The sequence below is a fragment of the Melozone crissalis genome, unplaced genomic scaffold (assembly GCF_028551555.1).
Source record: "Melozone crissalis strain CALT ecotype California unplaced genomic scaffold, PUWL_Pcris_2 ptg000002l_1, whole genome shotgun sequence".
Lineage (NCBI taxonomy): Eukaryota > Metazoa > Chordata > Aves > Passeriformes > Passerellidae > Melozone > Melozone crissalis.
The window spans coordinates 16,974,880-16,992,757 of record NW_026535780.1 but is presented as its reverse complement, the minus strand read 5'-3'; the positions used below and the strand labels follow the sequence as shown (position 1 = coordinate 16,992,757).

The window sequence follows — 17,878 nt, the reverse complement described above, 5'->3', positions numbered from 1 at the left end:
CTGATGGCTTTGTTTGCACAATTTTATTAAAAAAATCTTGTTAATATACAAGTATTGGCACACTTCAATACAAACTACAAACAGACCTTTCCTATCATCTAGGAAAGTGGAATGTCAGAAGTCAGTGTGAGAAACTTAAAGTGCTAAAACAGAAGGCACTTCACAAAATTGGTTCACTGAAACAGTTTAGCATAACTCAAGTTGATACCCTTCACTTTTCAACTTGGCAGTGAAAGCTTCAAAATTGTTTGGAAAGTTAAAAAATAGAAAGCTTCTTGGCAGTAAAGCTTCAAAGAAAATGCTGTTAACTGTGAGCAAGAAGACTAATCATTTTTTAAAAAATGATCAAAAAGTTATGAAGTATTTTCACTTTTCTTACTAAAGAAAGCTCCAAACAGTTGGCTTAGACAGAAACACACTCAGGTGAAAAAGTGCCAGAATTTTTGATAAGAGCCCTTTTTTAATGTTCTTGAATTTGTTTTGTGAAGTAGTTAAAGGAAGCAAAAGGAAATATACTCCCAGAGTCAGTGAACTAAGAAGTTATACATTCATTATTCAAATACTTAGGTTATGAAGAAGTCTAGATTGTTACAGTTAGAGGTAGATAAGTAGTCTGGTTGACATAATATCTAATAATTTAGTATCTGCACATCAAAGAGATCACAGACTCCTTCATTATCATCCAGGTTAAAGTTGTAGTCATCTCCGGGAGTAGGAGAGAGTCGTAAGAGAGGAAAAACTGTAAAGCAGGAACAGTTTAGTTTAAATTAAAACACTTGGAAAATCAGCCCTATCACATTTCAGTATGTTTGTCATAAGGGTTAGTCTTAATAATTAAAATAATCTTGATAATCTGACAAGCTCACTGAGATACATACCATGAAAACCTGTACTGCATTCAAACTAAGGCAGTAAGTGATCTATCTGCCATTTTTGGCTTGGTATTTTAGGTCAGTTTGCTGAAGTGGAGTGATAGCTGTGGAATATGGGTTTAATTTCTTCTGCAACGGAGTTCCTGAGGAGCTTTTGAAAACTTTAACCATCAAGCCATAATTTATATTTCTTTATCTATATCCCTGCTCTAGAAGCACAGCCTCTTTCCATGTTAACCACATACTGGCACGTTCACAGAATCCCATCTTGCCCCTTGGATCTTACAACCACATCTCTTTCTGGATGAGCCCAGAAGTGGTCTGCTTGAGGGGCAGATATTATTACAGGCCTTAAAGAATACAGGGCAAAAGGAGCAAAAGCAAGTTGAGTTCACCTCTGCCTGCCACATCAGTGAGAGTGGCACAGAGGTAGGAGCACATGAATTCTGTAGTAGCTGTGGTTCAGTGCTGCATTCATGGCCAAAGACGTGCAAGAACAGAAATGGGTGACACTTGTTCTGTTAGTGTACCACAAGTGGACATGTATCAGTCTGCATCCAGAACTATATTCTGAAATTCTTATTCAAAGCACAAAGCTTTAGGCAGAATAGAATTAAACCAGATTTATATTTTAAGGCAGCACACTAGTCATCAGCTTGTTCTTTCTTTTTCCCTAAATTAAGTACTGGTGGGTTATTCATGCAAGTAAGTGCTTTTGGATTAAGGTTTTCCTGTTTTGTCTGTTAAAACTTGCAGGGAATGGAAAGGGGAGCAAAGACAAGAGTGACAGAGGAGGCAACATGGGAAAGAAGTAGTTTCATACTGACTCTTGGCATCAGATTTAACAAATGCCTTCTAAGTGCTGTTCACACAAAAATCAGGCTGCTACTTGTGATTATTAGAAAAGATGCTAAATACTTACCATCAGAAGACATGAGTTCATCAATAATATCTCCGCTGATATTTCCTGTGAAAGACAGGAGCACATGCTTTATGTATGTGGGGTTTTTTAATATGTGTTTATAGCAGTCAAAACATTCTTTGCATTAAAACACTGAATTGACAAGTACACTATGGCTTGTGCAGTGTAGGAGCTGCAGAGAAAGTATGCCATGTACATGTAAAATATACTTATCTTTGTCTCCCTCAGTTTTTCCCCCCCAATACATTTTTCCAACTTAACTCTTTAAAACTCAAGAACTATATATATCATGGTTTACCATGAGGCTTATCTGGTGGCAAAGAAACTCAATTGTTCAAAATTAATATGCTCCCCAGTGGCTTCATTAGAAGATAAACAGAGACCTGGTTTTTTCCTCTGTGTAACTCACTGGTAATTTGGTCACAAAGAAGGGCTCAGGGAACCAGGGAAATCTTTAAACAGGAACTACTGCTTCCTACCTGCAGGCTCCTCCATCTTTGCAATGTCAAATGAGTTTGGCTTGAGAATGCAGTTGACATCCAGAGGCAGCAAGCTCTGGTAGTCACTGGAGCTGGCTGAGGCTTGGGCACTGTCTCCAGACAGGCTGGGATAGAGCTCTGGCTCCGGAAGGCTGGAATAAGGGGCGGCAGGGGCTGTGCTGTCCTGCTGGGCGCTGCCATCTACACGGACAGGAAGGCATGTTAAAGTCTGTTACAGTGAAACAGAACAGGCAGCACCTGCCCCCAGCTTTGTCTTTTGAGGGAGAACATGGCCAATGTCTGAGATCAGATGAGAGGAGTCTTCCCCTTCTACAGTCACAGTCACAATTTAATTAATTGTCAATTAATTGAAGGTCAATTAAAGGTCAGTGAAGGCAATCAGGACCCCTCAAGAATGCAGTTGTAATACAGCATTTTCTTAAATCTTTTCCTATTACTTATTAATTTACTATTACTGTGAAAAAAGTACCTGATATTCAGGCAGCCTCTTACTGTGGCTATGTGGAAGAAGGTAAGCGACCTTGTGGTACAATAGCTGGAACTGGTGCCTGCATTATCAATCTCATTAAAAGGTACACGTTCAAATCATATCCTCCTCCGTCAAGAGGTTTGCAATTTTGCTTCATAATGCATTCTGGAGAAGCACCTCAGAATAATTAACAGGATTACCTCCAAAACCTGTTCAGTGTAAGATGGTAAGATGTGAGGGAAGCATCTCTTTCATCAGACAGAAGAGGTGTCTGTAACCTCCTGAGAGCTGTTACAAAGGCCCTGGAGTAGTTTTTTAATGGACAGCTGCTATCCTATGTAAATTCTTGATCTTTGTCTACCACCTTTCTTAACACTTTCTTTTTTCCCTCCAGCTGCCTTCCTCCCCCATCCACCAGAGATAGGAAAACCCCGGGATCCACCTGATGGTGTGTCCGCAGCTGCTGATGGTGGTAACTCCTGCCCTTGGTTCAGCTCACGGTGTTCTGGGGGATTTGGAGGAGCTGCAGCTGGTTTAAGTGGAGTCACTGGAGCTGCAGGCTGAGATGGGGGCTGTGCAAGGTCATCAGGTGGAGGAACTGGAAACACCGTGGGCTTGGAGGAGCTTGATTCTTTGTTTATAAGCAGCACATGGATAGGTCCTGAACTACTTTTAAGATTGATCTGGTATTTATTCTGTCCATTCTGTCCCTGTAAAAATGGTGTATTATGAAAGTTAGTGTTCTTTGAGAACTTGGAACTCTACAAAGTGATGAAGACTAAGATCAGCTGTTTTAGTCCTCAACAAAAAGAAAAAAAAAACAAAATCCAACATCACAGCTGCTAACGTGGGTCCTGCAGAGAACCTTACCATTGCCTGAACTGATTCAGCAGAGATGGACAAAGACAGTACCACTGATCAGCTTCATGGCTCTAGCCTTCAATGCTTTTACTGATATTAAGACTGTGCTTAGCCTCGCTAAAAATAGCTTGTGAAACTTCTCAAGTGAATTTCAGCCTTCTATAAGCACACTGGCTATCACGCTTCCTACCATGCTCTCTCCCAGCTATGTAAACACTATTTAAAATCAAGCACTGCAACAACAACAAAAAAGTTAAAGATGGACAGAAGTAAATAATTTGGCCTCCTACTTTAATCTTGCCAATTTAATCCTTCTGGCTAAAGTGAGATTGCAGTCTGTTTCTCTATCCAGTCTAGTACCATGAGACTAAATCTAAATTATATTAAAACTAAATCAAAAAGGTGTTTTCCATAAAGAGATCCATTTTAACAATATAACAGAGAAACTTGACACATAAAAGTCACTGAGTTCTCAAGAGAATTCATAACAACTATGCATTATTTTGAAAGCTGCAACATTTTAAAAGCAAGAGAGAAGAAGAAACCCACTTGTGTATTTTGGTTTTAATAGAAGGCAGGGTTACCATTAGTCTAAGTGTACAAAACTCACTTTTCTCTGTCTGGCCTCCCTCTTCTCAACTTAAACAATGCTACTCCTTTCTCCCCTCCTCTTGGACATGGATAGAGATAAATCCTCTGCTCTGAAACAACTCTTCTTTGCCACTGTTGCTCTAGAACACTTAGGTAAACGAGAAACCAGTACATACCATTTCAGGTCTAGGTACTTCTAATTGTGTACCACAAGGTGCTTGAATTGCTAGAAGTGTATCTCCTGGTTAAACAGCAATTTTAAAGAAAGTGTTAAGTGTATTTTTCTTAAGTCTTGTATAGTATCCACTCAAATGAGATCTGGAAATTGTGTAAGGTCACTTAAAGTACTGTGTTATTTAGCATATGTAAACTTGTGGTAGGACATGTGCAGCCCCTCTAAGATCCAAGTACATTGCATAGTATAAATCAGGGAATTCCAACACTAAGATCGTAGTTGCAAAAACCTTTTCTCACAACAGTACAAGATTTACCATATTCTTTACCCATTTGTCTTCTAGTTATATATATAACAAAAGGTGAAAATATTTAACTAGTTCCTTTTTTCACAGAACCAAAGAATCATTTAGGTTGGAAAAGACCTCCAAGATCATTGAGTCCAACCTTTGACTGATCACCACCTTGTCAACTAGACCACAGCACTAAGTGTCATGTCCAGTTGTTCCTTGAATACCTCCATGGATAGCGACTCCACCACCTTCCTGGGTAGCCTGATTCAATGCTTAATCAGCGTTTCTTGAAAAAAAATTTTCCTGATGTCCAACCTGAACCTCCCTGGTGCAACTTGAGGCCATATGCTCTTGTGCTTATCACTGGTTGCCTGGGAGAAGAGACTGACCCCCACCTGGCTACATCCTCCTTTCAGGTACTTGTAGACAGTGATAAGGTCTCCCTTGAACCTCCTTTTCACCAGGGTAAACAACCCCAGCTCCCTCAGCCACTCCTCATACAACTTCAGCTAAACCAGCCCTCTGGCCTAGCTCAGTTTCTGACTTTGATGACTGGTGGTACTACAGAGATTTAACAAAAGGAAGAGGTGTTAATGTTCATCTTCAGTGCCAGTACTTCCAAATATCTAAGCTCATGGCTTCCACAGCACATACAACTGGGATCCAACAGCTGTCTGGCACACTCACCTGTGGCTTACTATGTACATGAAAATGTGTTGGTTAAAATTAGGGGACCATGTTGACATGCACAGCACTGGCACAATACTGCAGGTTACTTGCTTACCTGCACATGATTTCTTCTTTGTTCATAACTAATTTGGAGTAACACTTTTCTTTCTCTGCTTCCCAAGGAACACTTAGGTGAAGTACTATGTGAGCATTGTGCCAACTGCCTCCACGTTTTGTAATGACTAACACCTTTTCAGTAACAGGCCATTTTTGCTTAATTCTGCAGTAGTTTTCTATTCTTGTGGTTTTATTTTAAAAAAATCTTCCTTGTGGCAAAGAAAAGACAGTTTTGAGCCTAGCTGGAGGCTGAACAACAATCTTCCCTTGGGTGCCCCAGGATCAGGAGATGATGTCAAGGGAAGTAACCTCTGCCAGCAATTCCCGGCAATTTCTTCCAACCACCTGTACAGGAATCCTTTAGATTTAGTAGCAATGCCCCATCATTGACCTTCTGCTGGCTTATTTATACACCATCACAAGCTCTGTCTGGCCACAGTTGCTACCAGAAAATGATGCAAAATTTAGATCTTCCTGGTTCTTCTGGAGGATTGGACCAACAAGTCCTGTCTCTGGTTCCATTAATGGCCCATGGCAAGCTGCTGAAAAGTACGAATACCAAAAAAGAAACCAAAAACCAGGACTCCAGCTGAGCTTCCATTCTATTCAATCTATGACTACAATTAGAAAATGCCAGAACTTGGTAGCCATGAACATTATGAGACCTCAACCTAGTAATGATCACTACTGAGTATTTCTTAATTCAAAATACTTGCAGGAAAAAAGCGAGTTAGTTAGCAAGTTATTTTTTAAGAAATCGCTCACTTTAGAAATACAGTCTAGCAGCAACTTACCATTGAAGCAGTTGCAGATATCTTCATGGGTGACATATGAAAATGTAATTTATGTCAAGGAACATTTTTCTTAAAACAATATAAAACTAGTATTTGCTGCCCTTCAGAAGTTTGTCCAAACTAAGCCTAAACTATAGCATTATTAAAGGTTAGAGGATTATTGTTAGAGGTGTAATCAAAGCATTATTTTTGACTTTCAGAATGGCTCATTACAAATAACAAGAGTTCTGTGTTTTAAAGAAAATACCTGTATCAGCAAATAAAATACAGAAAGAAAAATAGTTGTGTAGCTTGAACAAGAAAAGATTTTTCTAAAAAAGAAGAACATGTAAAATCTTGTTTTGAAGAATACCATTTACCTTGCTAATTTGACAACACAGAATTCAGGTACGTATCAGCATTTCCCAGAATCACACAAAAATACTGCTAGAGGGAACTTCAGAGTTCATCTACCATCCTCTGCCTCAGGGTAGGATCAATCCACTGTTCAGACATTCCAGACAGATGTTTGTCTTTCCTCTTCTGCAAAACCTCCAGTGGCAGATCAATTCCAGTGTCAGCTCTACCAGAAGTTTTTCCTCACCTATAACTTCAGTCTCCTTTGCTACAAAATCCATTTTTCAGAAACAGTTCCTGAACAGAAACTCCAGTAATTTTTAAGTACTTATCAGTAGCATTATAGATAGGAAGGGCACTTTACTGCTGCCATTCTCAAGTGTCCGTTTTGCAAGACAGCTAGACACATGCTTACAAGCAATGCAGCTGCAACTCTCTGGTATTTATATACAGGATGTTTTTTTCCAGTTTGAAACCCAACAAGCTTCAGGACTTTGTTAACTCCATTTATCTTTGGGTGGTAGCTTAATCTTTTCATAAGAATGAAGCAGCAAAAGAGATTAATGTAAAGCACTGGTAACAAAATATAAATTTAAGTTCTGGAAAGCAGTATCACTAATTTCAAGTAAGACACTAGGATTATGCTATTGACTTAATAGCTACTGCTGTAGATATATATATATATATGCTAAATTATTTTCATGTTACCGATCACAGTCATGGAAGTTAAAAAGTCACATAAATTAGATTTATATCTTCTTTTGTTGAAGAAAAACCTGAAAAAAATATTTGCCTTACCTTGCTAAATGCATTACATTATGCTTTATCCATTACCTACACTTTAACTGTTGCTTTCATTCTAGATCCAAAATGCACACAATTAATTTAAAAGGATATTGGTGGTTTGTAGAATCATCCATGACGTTCTTGATACTTTGCTGAAGCCACAATTTCTGCTGATCCAATTCTTTTTCTTTTAGCTCTAAATCTTCAATTTCAGCTTCCAGATACCTCAGCCTGTCTATGACCTCTTTTGTATTGCAGCCAGCACCTACTCCTCTTAAAAAGGTACAAGGGTTCATGAAACCACAGGTAAAAATCTAATGCAAACATCCAATGATAATTTCTTAAGACTATTTTCAACATTTGGAAAATCTACTAATATTAAATATGAAGGAAATGAACATTTAACCTCCCAATAGTGTTTTGACAGGAAAATGAAAATTCTTTAATTCAGATCAAATTTAGAATTTTCTTCTACAAAAAGTTATCTTCTTTTGGAACTGTTTTGCAGGCCCTAGCTCCTTCCCCTAGAATTCTTATCTTGAGCTTTTACCTTCAGGGACCTAAGAGAAAACAGGCATGGACTGTGGTAGGGCAGGTAGGCAGAGACAGTGTGTCCTGACAGCTCTCCCAAATTCCTTCAGGGAGAATTTTTCAACTACAAGTGCTAGTTATAAAGTAGCACTACAAGATTTCTGAAAGATTCCCTTCTGTGTGCTTTAAATTTTATTTTATATATCACAGAAACAAGTTAAAGGGAAAACAAATACAGTTAATTTGCAAATTTATTGTACTTCTACAACATCACATTGCTCATTGATTAGCAGTGTTAATTTTATGGTGTCATATCTAGTCAGAAGTAGAGTTAATTTTTGTTGCTCTTAAGTATGTGAAAATTTGCAGAACTGACATAACTTACTTCCACTGAATGCTGTTTTTTGACTTCTTCTCAATGAGATCAATCCCCTCCAGAACGTTGGTGATATCATAGATCCTTCTCTTCTGCCTCACAGCAAGCGTATCGGCAGCCTGTTGAGAGAACAAGTATCAGCAACTTGCATGCTGAGGGAAAGCCACTCCCTTGGAAAAATGCCATCTAATGTAATTTCAAAAGGAGAAGGCTCCATTCTACAAGAGCCCAACACCAACAATGAGTTCTTTAGTTCAGCACCTGCAGGGAGTGCTACAAAGCACAGGCAGCAGTCCCCTGGCTGAAGGCCAAGAGGCTATCCCCTAACAGAGAAAGGAGCTCACAGGGGTGCAAAGACCACGGTCTGTATCTGGAACATATTCAACTGCATGGAGGAGCCTGCCATGCTCTTTCTGGAGGGCAGGAAAGGGTATGGAAGGCAGGCAGCGACACCTTGCAGTGGGGCAAGCCTCTGAAGCTTGAAGGACATAATAAGTTTATAATTCCTTCCACTGACATTCAAGGTATTAGAGCCTTTGTTTGGATTCTGTGGTGCTAGGATACGAAACAGGGCTGTAATTTCACAAGGTGGCTGCAGGAGAGCTGCAGTATTTAAGGCCAGCATTGTCCCTGCACAAATGCCCCCTGCAGGGCACAAGGGCTCACTTGATGCCACACCGAGCACCAGCAGCCTGGTGCAGCTGCCAGGGATGTTGCTGCTGCCACACAGCCAGCTGTGCAGTGCCTCTGAGGGCTGCCACACCTCGCCCCTCTGAGCAAAGCAGCATCAGGCAGAGGCAACCACTTCATGCTTCACTGCCTTCTTTCCTTTTGTGTAACTGATGCAAGGAGTTAAGATAAAATAAGCAAGTGAGCTACTCATGCCTTCCACAGCTGTAGTTACTTGGGACACTTAAATACAAACACTACATAGGATTGTATATATTAAACAAATAGAAGAAAAATAAAGAGAAGAGTAGTCAGACTTTTGAATTTGAACTAATGCAAAACCGCAAATAATTTCTGCTACAGGAACATAATGATTTATTTCAGTTTGTTCCAACGGTCCATAAATGTACACTTTTTGTAAGTATATGTGAAAGGTACAGCTTGAGACAGCCATAACCTGGAAGGAAAACGAAATTTCTTTGCTTAATAGTACAATTACCTTTTGCTACTGAAATAAAGTTGAAAGGATAAAAAGAAAGAACAGAGATTATCAAAAATACTCTTATAGCCATGAAGTTATTATAAACACTGCTCTTCTTCCTTGACAGTAATGTACCCACTAAACACTGTTTCCACTGACACCATTAGCAGCATTTATCTTTTGTATGGTCTTCTGTATGAGTCTTTTAAAACATTTTCTTAACTAACAAAACAAGATGCATGCAAACACATATTGCAGTTTAGTTCCCTCCAAGGAAGCAGGCTCTTTGATCACTTGTGTCAGTAGGTATGCACCTGCTATCTTAATCTGCTATTTCTGCTGCATATGTACACACTGCTTCCAAGTGCATTTGTACACTCTGCTAGCAAGTGACAGAGTTAATGCCACTTGCACAATGCTGAATAAGCACCCCATACATCTCACAGCCTTCAGTTATTCTAGAGGCTGTTTACATTATTCAGTGCAAGGAATGGACAGCACACACATGCTATTCAACTTCCTGCTTTTTTCCCATTGCTCCACATATTTACCTAGAACTTAGTCTATTACTCATGGCTTGAACAATAAAGAAACTGCTCTGGAGAAAGATTTCATTACCTCTTGAAATTTTCCCAAAGGCCTGTCTACAAAATATAAATGCTTTACTAATCTTAATGTATTTTCAAACTGTACTGGTAGCAAAAGATACCAATGTACAAATCTGGAGCTATGAAACCAAAGCTTAAGATATTAAAAAAAAAAAAAAGAAAAGAAAAAAGAAGTGACTTCTTCTGAGTGTCCAATTTCAAATTTCAAATGTTTCAAAGTTGAAGTAATTGGTCCACTCTAAATGCTACTGCATTTTGCATGCCCAAAGCACAGCTCCCATGCATGAACACCAGCAGCAGATTCACCACTACCAGCTCCAGATCCCCAGGACAGGGTTCATGTCATAGGAAAATGAACAGCACAGTTACATAGGTATTTGACTTGACTATCCCTGTATACAATTCAATCACTTCTATGAAATTCAACTACTTACAACAAGAGTTCCAACACAAGCTGGGGCCAGTTCCCAAGCTGAGAAATTTAACCCAGACATTCACTACCTTTCTGGTACAGACCTTGTAATCTAATTATCTTTTAAAAATTTCACAGATATTTTAAAAAGCAATTGAGAAGTTCCTCCTTGACATCCTAGCAGTTATCAGTGTGATACCATCTGCCAGGTACATGGATCAGAAATTAAGTTCAGTCTTCCACAGAAACAATTCAGTAATAATTTAAATAATTAAAAGACCTTCCTGACACAAATCTGCTGTCAAAAAACACTGTTAAAACTCATATCTTCTTAGCCTGTGTCAAGAAAGGGACATCTGCAACAATGGCCCTGCTAACATGGGTGGACATAGCTTCCACACCCAGAGCTCTTTTATAAAATTCTTCTAATGTTAAGCTGCTGAAGTCTACCCTTATTGCTCTAATATCTCCTCATACTTTGATTAAATATGCATTCAAGCCAAGCACTCATGAGTGCATAGACAGGTTCAGAGCTGGAATAAAGTATCTAAGCACAGAGCTATGGTTCTGCATACATTCCAATCATGCAGCTCCTGGAATACAGAAAACACACTGTACAGCACAGGTTCAGCTGCAGGCAGGCACACATACCCAGAAATAAGGAAGAAAGGCTAGGAAAACTGAGAGCTTGTAGCCCCTCACCAACTCGTTTGCTCCCTGGAAGCTGACAAAAGGCAGCAGGAATCATCAGCTGCCAATGTGCTTCATTAGCCCTAGAGAGAGGAGGAACTCGATAGAGCACCACGGCAGAGTCCTTCCTGAGAACCCTACCACAGCACAAGGGCCAGCACTGCCTGCTTGCTCTCTCCATGTGTCTGTCAAAGGAAAGAGGTCCTGCATCTTCTGAACTCTGCCTGTACCACAGGACAACATTTTCTCCCTAAGAGGGCTGTCAACAGTTTGGTGAAGAGTTTTAAATTGAATGGTGCTCTTGCCAAATTGCAGGTAGAAGTACTGAATGTCATTGCAACATAAAGAGTAAGGGAATGTAAAATCTAATAGACAGGCTCATTCTTCTTCTGTGGAGTACAGCAAGTGTAAGGCAGTTATTTGCTCCTGACCAGCACACTTCTAAAACAAGTACATTTTAGTTTTATCTCATGATCAGAAACACTATTTAACCATCATTAGTGCAGGGATGGTATGACAGAAACGAAGCCCACTTAAGAAATTAGGGCACAAGTATTGTACAGTATGAACACCATCCATTCAGGTAGCTTATCCCTTATTCACTCATCTTGCTCTTCTTCTCTCTTCCCTGCAATTCATGGGTTGCTGCAGATAGAAATCTAGTTTTCTTTCCCTTCTATATCACCCCATAGCGTTTTACACTTAATTCCATAGCTAAATTTCTTTATGTAGGGCTATTCCATGACAAGTATATCATTACTTTAGAACCGCTGTTGGATTTTAAAGTAAATACAAAATTCAAATTTCAAGTGAAGAAAATTCTCATTTTCATTCCCACAATTTCTCAGATGCTACCAGTATCCAGCACTAAAACATTTTCACAGCTTCCTCTTACACCCTGCTAAACTATAATCATAGAGGTATTAAAAATCACTAGAAAATGTCCTATAGAACAGATTTTCCTTCTCAATTGCTAAATCACAAAGCTGGAAATCCACCTGTTTTCAAATTTTATTTTCTTTCGAGTGATGGTTTTGCTACAGAAATACCAATCAGCAGCACAACATCAGACAGTCAATACCAGCCAGCAGGGACACACTTAAAGGTGTCCACTGCATGAATAATTTCTTGGAATGCTCTGTTCCATTTCAAGGCTGTCATGTTCTTCAGTTTCCTGAGCACACTGGCTTAACACAAACACACAAACTGGTCTTCATTTTTGCTTAGATATATGGCTTATTTAGGAGAAAACCAGTTTCAGAAATATAAGTTCTGACTCACTGCTTATGAAAGTACCAACAGTTTATGCACAACAAATTGTAACATTTAATTCAGAAACCAGTCTCCAATAGGTCCTGAGCAGAAATGCCTGTGATTGGCTGCAGTGCCCACTTAACTCTTCTGTGGCTATCAACCCTTTCATTCCCTGTGAGCAGGTACCTTTCTCACTAAAGAGAACAAGAAGCATTGCTGCATCCCACTACACAGTCCAACTTTATTGCTCAAGTCAATTCTCTTTGGCACTTAAAGCCAAGCTTTTGGGCCTGATGTCTTTCAAACTGAAGTTCTGCTTCTCAGATTGACCTGGAATATCTCTCAGGACTTGACAGACACTCAAGGAAGCTGCACAACAATCCCAAAGATCTAGACGTCTTCATTCTGTTTTGCTAGATACAGACACAACTAATATTAAGGAGTTCATCAACCTGTCCAGACCACAGCATAACTAAATGAAGAATATAAAACCTATCAGTGTCCTTCCCTGTACACCCTGAAGTTTCATTAGCCAGAGTAATATCATCAAAGTACATCTGCTCTGAACAGGGATGCGCAAAAAAAGCTCTGAGAACACCATTCACCTCCTGGAGCCTATGCAGAGTAATCAAAAAATAGGTCAGTTTTCCAGAAAGGACTTCAAGCAGAGCACCAAGCCAGCCTCTTGCTGCACTTTGCTGAACACCTGAGCTGTTCACTGACGGCCTTAACCACTTAGGCTAACACCTCTGCTTCAATGCACTGCACACCCGACAGCCCAGAGGGCCCGAGCTCCAGGGAACTGGCAGGACACAGTGGCAAGGATCCCTCCTGCAACACTGGGCCCCACCAAGGTGGGCTGGTCTCAGGGCATCACTGGAGAGGCTCCAGACATTGCAGCCCAAGGCATGCTTTGAAGGGCAGTAGGCTGGCTGCAGAGCTGGGTGACAATCATTTGTCACTCCTATGCCAATTCAGCGTCTTTCATTTACACATAATAGAAAGCATAAGGCGGCTATGGTCTGTTTTCCAACATGGTTTTCTCTTGCTTAAAGGAGGGGGGTGGGCCATAAACAGGTTTGAACAGCAGCCCATACACTGAGTCAGTGCAGACAACAACACAGGGCAGTCAAAGAAATCACAGTATTGTTAGGGCAGGAAGGGACCTCTGGAAATCATTTAGTCCAACGCCCACCAAGGCAGGGTCTCCCGGAGCAGGTGCACAGGAACTCATCCAGGTGGGTTCTCAATGTCTCCAGAGAGGGAGGCTCCACGACCTCCCTGGGCAGCATGTTCCAGTGCTCTGACACCCTTAACATAGAGAAGTTCTTCCTCATGTTGAGGCGAAACTTCTGTGCTTTAGTTAATGGTCATTGCTCCTCGTCCTGTCACTGGGCACTATGAAAGAATCTGGCACCATCCTCTTGGCATATATATATATATGTATATATATATGCACTAATGAGACCTGTTCTCAGTGTTTTCTTTTCAGACAAAACGGGCCCAGCTCCCGCAGTCTCTTCTCATAAGAGATGCTCCAGACCCCACATCACCTTTGCAGCCCTCCGCTGGACCCTCTGCAGTAGCTCCGTGTCTTTTTTCTACTGAAGAGCCCAGAACAGGGCATAGTAAATAAGACCGCTCTCAGCAAGGTAAACTTAACACACGGTGCCCCTTACACCCCTTTATAAAGAGCCGGAACGCGTGTTTTAGCCGACCGCGGTGGCTGTCAGCCATCACCGGGCACCCGCAGCCCGTCAGCGGCCGGGTGAGGCCCCACCACGCCGGGCGGGCGGCAGGGGGAGAAGGAAGGGAGGAAGGAAGGAGGGAGCGGGCGGTCCTGCCCGGCCCCAGCGCTGCGCCGCCCCGGCTGCAGCGCGGCGGGCCCTGTGCCCGGCCGGGCCCGGCGGTGCCGCCGGCCGCCCCCCCGCCCTCGCACCGCTTTGAGGTCCAGCACGCCGTCCTTGGCCTCCTGCAGCAGCGACACGAACTTGGTGGTCAGCAGCCCCAGGCTCTTCTCGTGGCGGCTGCTGCCGCCGGCCGCCGCCTCGGCTGCCGCGGCCATGCCGCCGGCGGGGCCACGTGTCGCGACCGCCGCAACGGCCCGAGCGGGAGCGCGGCCCCCGGCCCAGCGCGGCGGCGGGAGGGGCGGCCCGCAGGAAGTGACGGCGCCGCCGTTGCCTGGACACCGGCGCGGTCCGGCCGCGGGGCTGCGGCTGCGGACGGGCCCGGCCCCCTCCGGCCGTAGCGGGGTGGGCGGCCCCGCGGCCTGCGAGAGAGGGTCTGCAGGCCTTGGCTGGGTCCCGCTGCTCCCGGCTCTCGCTCAGGGCCCCCGGACGGGCAGCGCAGGCCTGGAGTCGGCCAGATTCGTACCGCGAGTCTGCCTATCCCCGCCTCGATAGCTCCTTGTCCCTCATTTCACCGTTTGCATTTGATATAAAAACACTTAGATTAATTGCAGACGCTGTTCTTCACACCTCCCAGACCAGGTACAGGATACGCTGATGATCTGGCCAGGGGCACAGGGAATTTTGGATGCTTACCTGGATTTTGGATGCTTCCACTGGTGTCCATATATACTTGGCCTTAATTCACCTCTTTCCCTCAGTTACTATCGAATAAAAGCAGAGAAGATTTAAAGTCTGTACTGTGTAAGAACTTCGGGGATGCACAAGAAGAGCAGACCCACAGCTACCATCAGACACGGCAGTGGGGCACGGTACCCTGGGTGTGCCACGGCACGCATGAGCTGCACAGGCAACCCCATGTTCAGGGCAACATGTGCGTGGTAACACACTCTGGACCTGGAACCACAGTCCTGCTGGTCTCAAGTAACCAAGGATTTCTTGATTCCATACTCACATTGATTGAAACAGATCATTCTCTAGTCGAGAAATGTAAACAAAGTCTAGTAATGGAATTGATTTTAAATTGTCACGATTAATGCATAAGAGCATGCTTTGCATCTGACAAGATCAGTATTCACATTTTGTTTATATTTTTATTGAATTAAATTTATTGATTTTATTAAGTTATCTCAGTTATGCTGGGTTGAAATTGTGATTAGGTAAATTCAGTGCAGCCTTCACCTGCACCGTATCTTTATTATTTTACCATTTTGAAGGTAAAAATCATTTCAACACTTATTAAAAAGCTCTAAGGAAGCCATGTAAGCATAAAGAGGGAAACAATGCCAAAGATGGAGTCATCTGCAAGGAAAACAAATATTCCAAGCACTACTAACAAATGCATGTTCCCAAGTACTATAATATGAAATTTCTGAGCCAAGAGCAAGGAATAGAAAGAATTCATGTTAAAACTATTAACAACTCCCTATGATGAAATCAGAAAGTTTAAGAACAACAATTTTGGCGTTAAAACTCAGAAGAGATGTTAAGAAATTGAATCAGGGCAAGAATAAGTTCTTTTAACTTCCTGGTGCATTCCAGGTATTCAATTACTTCACCCAAAGTGCTTGGTCAAATAATAAGTAAAGAAAAAGAAGTTCCCCAGGAAACACTTGATCAACATGCCAGAAAAGCACTCTGAAGTGGTGCATGATTTCTGCACCAATGATAACCATGAAAGTACTGTTGAACAGCTTTCCAGGTGAGCATTTCCCTCACATATTGTGGATGGAGTATATAGAGCACAACAGTAAGAAATAATTCTTCTGTTTTTAGAAAACTTATAGTTAGGATTTGTTCTTACACTCTGCTAACCATTACCAGTATTTCTTAATTTTTACATATTATAAACCAATGGCACAGATTCCAAGCAAACAGTCCTTAACAGCTCTCTTCTACCTTACCTGAGTGTACTACAGTGCAGACACCCCATTATTGCTGATGGCTCACTCCTGGTGTTTTCATGGGTCAGGTGTGGGAACTCCATGCAGGGAATCAGAGCCGAAGCAGGTGTCTGCTTTCTGTCCCTTCCACAAATTTGGAAGTTTACCCTTTTCTAAGATGCTGCAATCTCTAGCCAAGTCCCAGCCCTACACACCTCCCCCCATGCAAAGCAGAGTGGGGGGTGTTTTCCCAGGCTCTTGCCGGCACCTCATTCTGTGGTCAGGCTGCCTTTTTTTAAATTTTGCTTTGCTACTGCTACTTTCATTTTTAAAACAGAGTTTGTTCCCGGATTTCAATGTTGTGCTTTGTTAAAGACTAGTCACTGATCATCAGGACATTGTTTTCACTGCCATGGCTTCTGCTTTTAACTTGTGGCCATGTTTTCAAGGCCTTTGTCGTCCCTTAAGCTGCACCTCATAACAAGCAGCAGCTGGTATCAAGCTCTGGTTCACACAGCAAGCTTTCATTAACAAATTAATAACAAACCCAGCAGGCCTCACACAGTTACCTACCCAAAGGCCAGGGCTTTTTACTAGCACTAAATAAAGTACTTATAAATGGCTGCTGTGCACCGAAATGCACCATCAGTTGCACTGTGCCAATGTGCTAATGCGCTGAAGCTTGGGTTCTAAACGACTGATGGCAAAGTCAGCTTAGGGGCTGCTACGGTCACTGCAGCAACAGGACTCGGCTGCAGCTACAGCGAGGTGCAAGGGGAGAGGAAATAGCTCCACCTGGTGTACCAGCGTGTTCCCGTGATTTTACTGCTCACGGCTCCCTTCACTTCAGCAGCATGAAAATGCTTGAGGATGGGGTTGTTCAGTAGCAGTTTAGGATCTTCTGGGAACAAGCAAATGAAGTAAACACCTGAGTACTGCAGAGATGGTAAAAACTCCACCATGAAATAAGTGTAACAATATATTAACATAACCCTTATCTTTTGCTTCCTTAAGAAGCTCTTAGATTATCTCCTCTATTTCAAAAGCCTGGTAGGGAGCCTATTGCTGTGGAGAAAACCAAACTACTCTGCCAAAAAAGCCACTCTAAAGTACAGGAGCTGCACATTCTTCAGCAGTGGCAAATTAAAGACGTTTTCAGGTACAAGAAAGATGGAGTCTATTTACAAGGGCATGTTGTGACTGGACAAGGGAGAATGGTTTTAAAGTGAAAGACAGCAGGTTGAGATTACCTGATAGGAAAAAAATCCTTACTGTGAGGGTGGTGAAGCACTGGAACAGGTTGTCCCAAAAGGCTGTGAATGCCCCATCTCTGGAAGTATTCAAGGCCAGGAAGGATGGGGCTCTGAGCAATATGGTCTAGTGGAAGGTATCTCTGCCCATGACAGGGATGTTGGAACTGGATGATCTTTAAGGTCCCTTTCAGAACAAGCCCGTCTGTGATTCAGTATTCTTGGTTCTCCCGTTACAAGAATCTTTACCTCACTGAAGCAAAGCTTCAAGCTTTTGGCTTAGAACTTTCCAAGTTTCTTTTCTCTTATTAAACATGCTAATTCCTAATTTCATATGATACTTTTCATCTATACGTGTTTTGACCCATTTTGAAAGCAGCTAAAAATAAACAAAGGTTAGAAATAACTATTTATTATGAAAATAATGTAAAAA

At 42.0% G+C, this 17,878-nt stretch overlaps 1 protein-coding gene across 1 annotated transcript; it reads right to left on the bottom strand.

Moving 5' to 3' along the window:
- Positions 1 to 8: 8 nt before the first annotated feature.
- On the bottom strand, positions 9 to 14,470 carry E2F5 (E2F transcription factor 5). The gene is made up of 9 exons (XM_054270095.1): positions 14,345 to 14,470; positions 8,301 to 8,410; positions 7,496 to 7,657; positions 6,263 to 6,306; positions 4,392 to 4,456; positions 3,206 to 3,473; positions 2,274 to 2,474; positions 1,795 to 1,839; positions 9 to 739 (listed from the first exon to the last, which is right to left on the bottom strand). The coding sequence occupies exons 1-9, from the start codon at positions 14,468 to 14,470 to the stop codon at positions 630 to 632; spliced, it is 1,131 nt and encodes a 376-aa protein (XP_054126070.1). The 3' UTR covers positions 9 to 629.
- Positions 14,471 to 17,878: the final 3,408 nt, after the last annotated feature.

Bases quoted from the DNA above. Each gene is read 5' to 3' on its own strand.
- E2F5 (XM_054270095.1), bottom strand. From the start codon at position 14,470: ATGGCCGCGGCAGCCGAGGCGGCGGCCGGCGGCAGCAGCCGCCACGAG. The intron at 8,411-14,344 runs GTGCGAGGGCGG...TTCTCTCAACAG, and splicing joins GCGTGCTGGACCTCAAAGCG to GCTGCCGATACGCTTGCTGT. The intron at 1,840-2,273 runs GTAGGAAGCAGT...TGTCTTTCACAG, and splicing joins AAAGATGGAGGAGCCTGCAG to GAAATATCAGCGGAGATATT.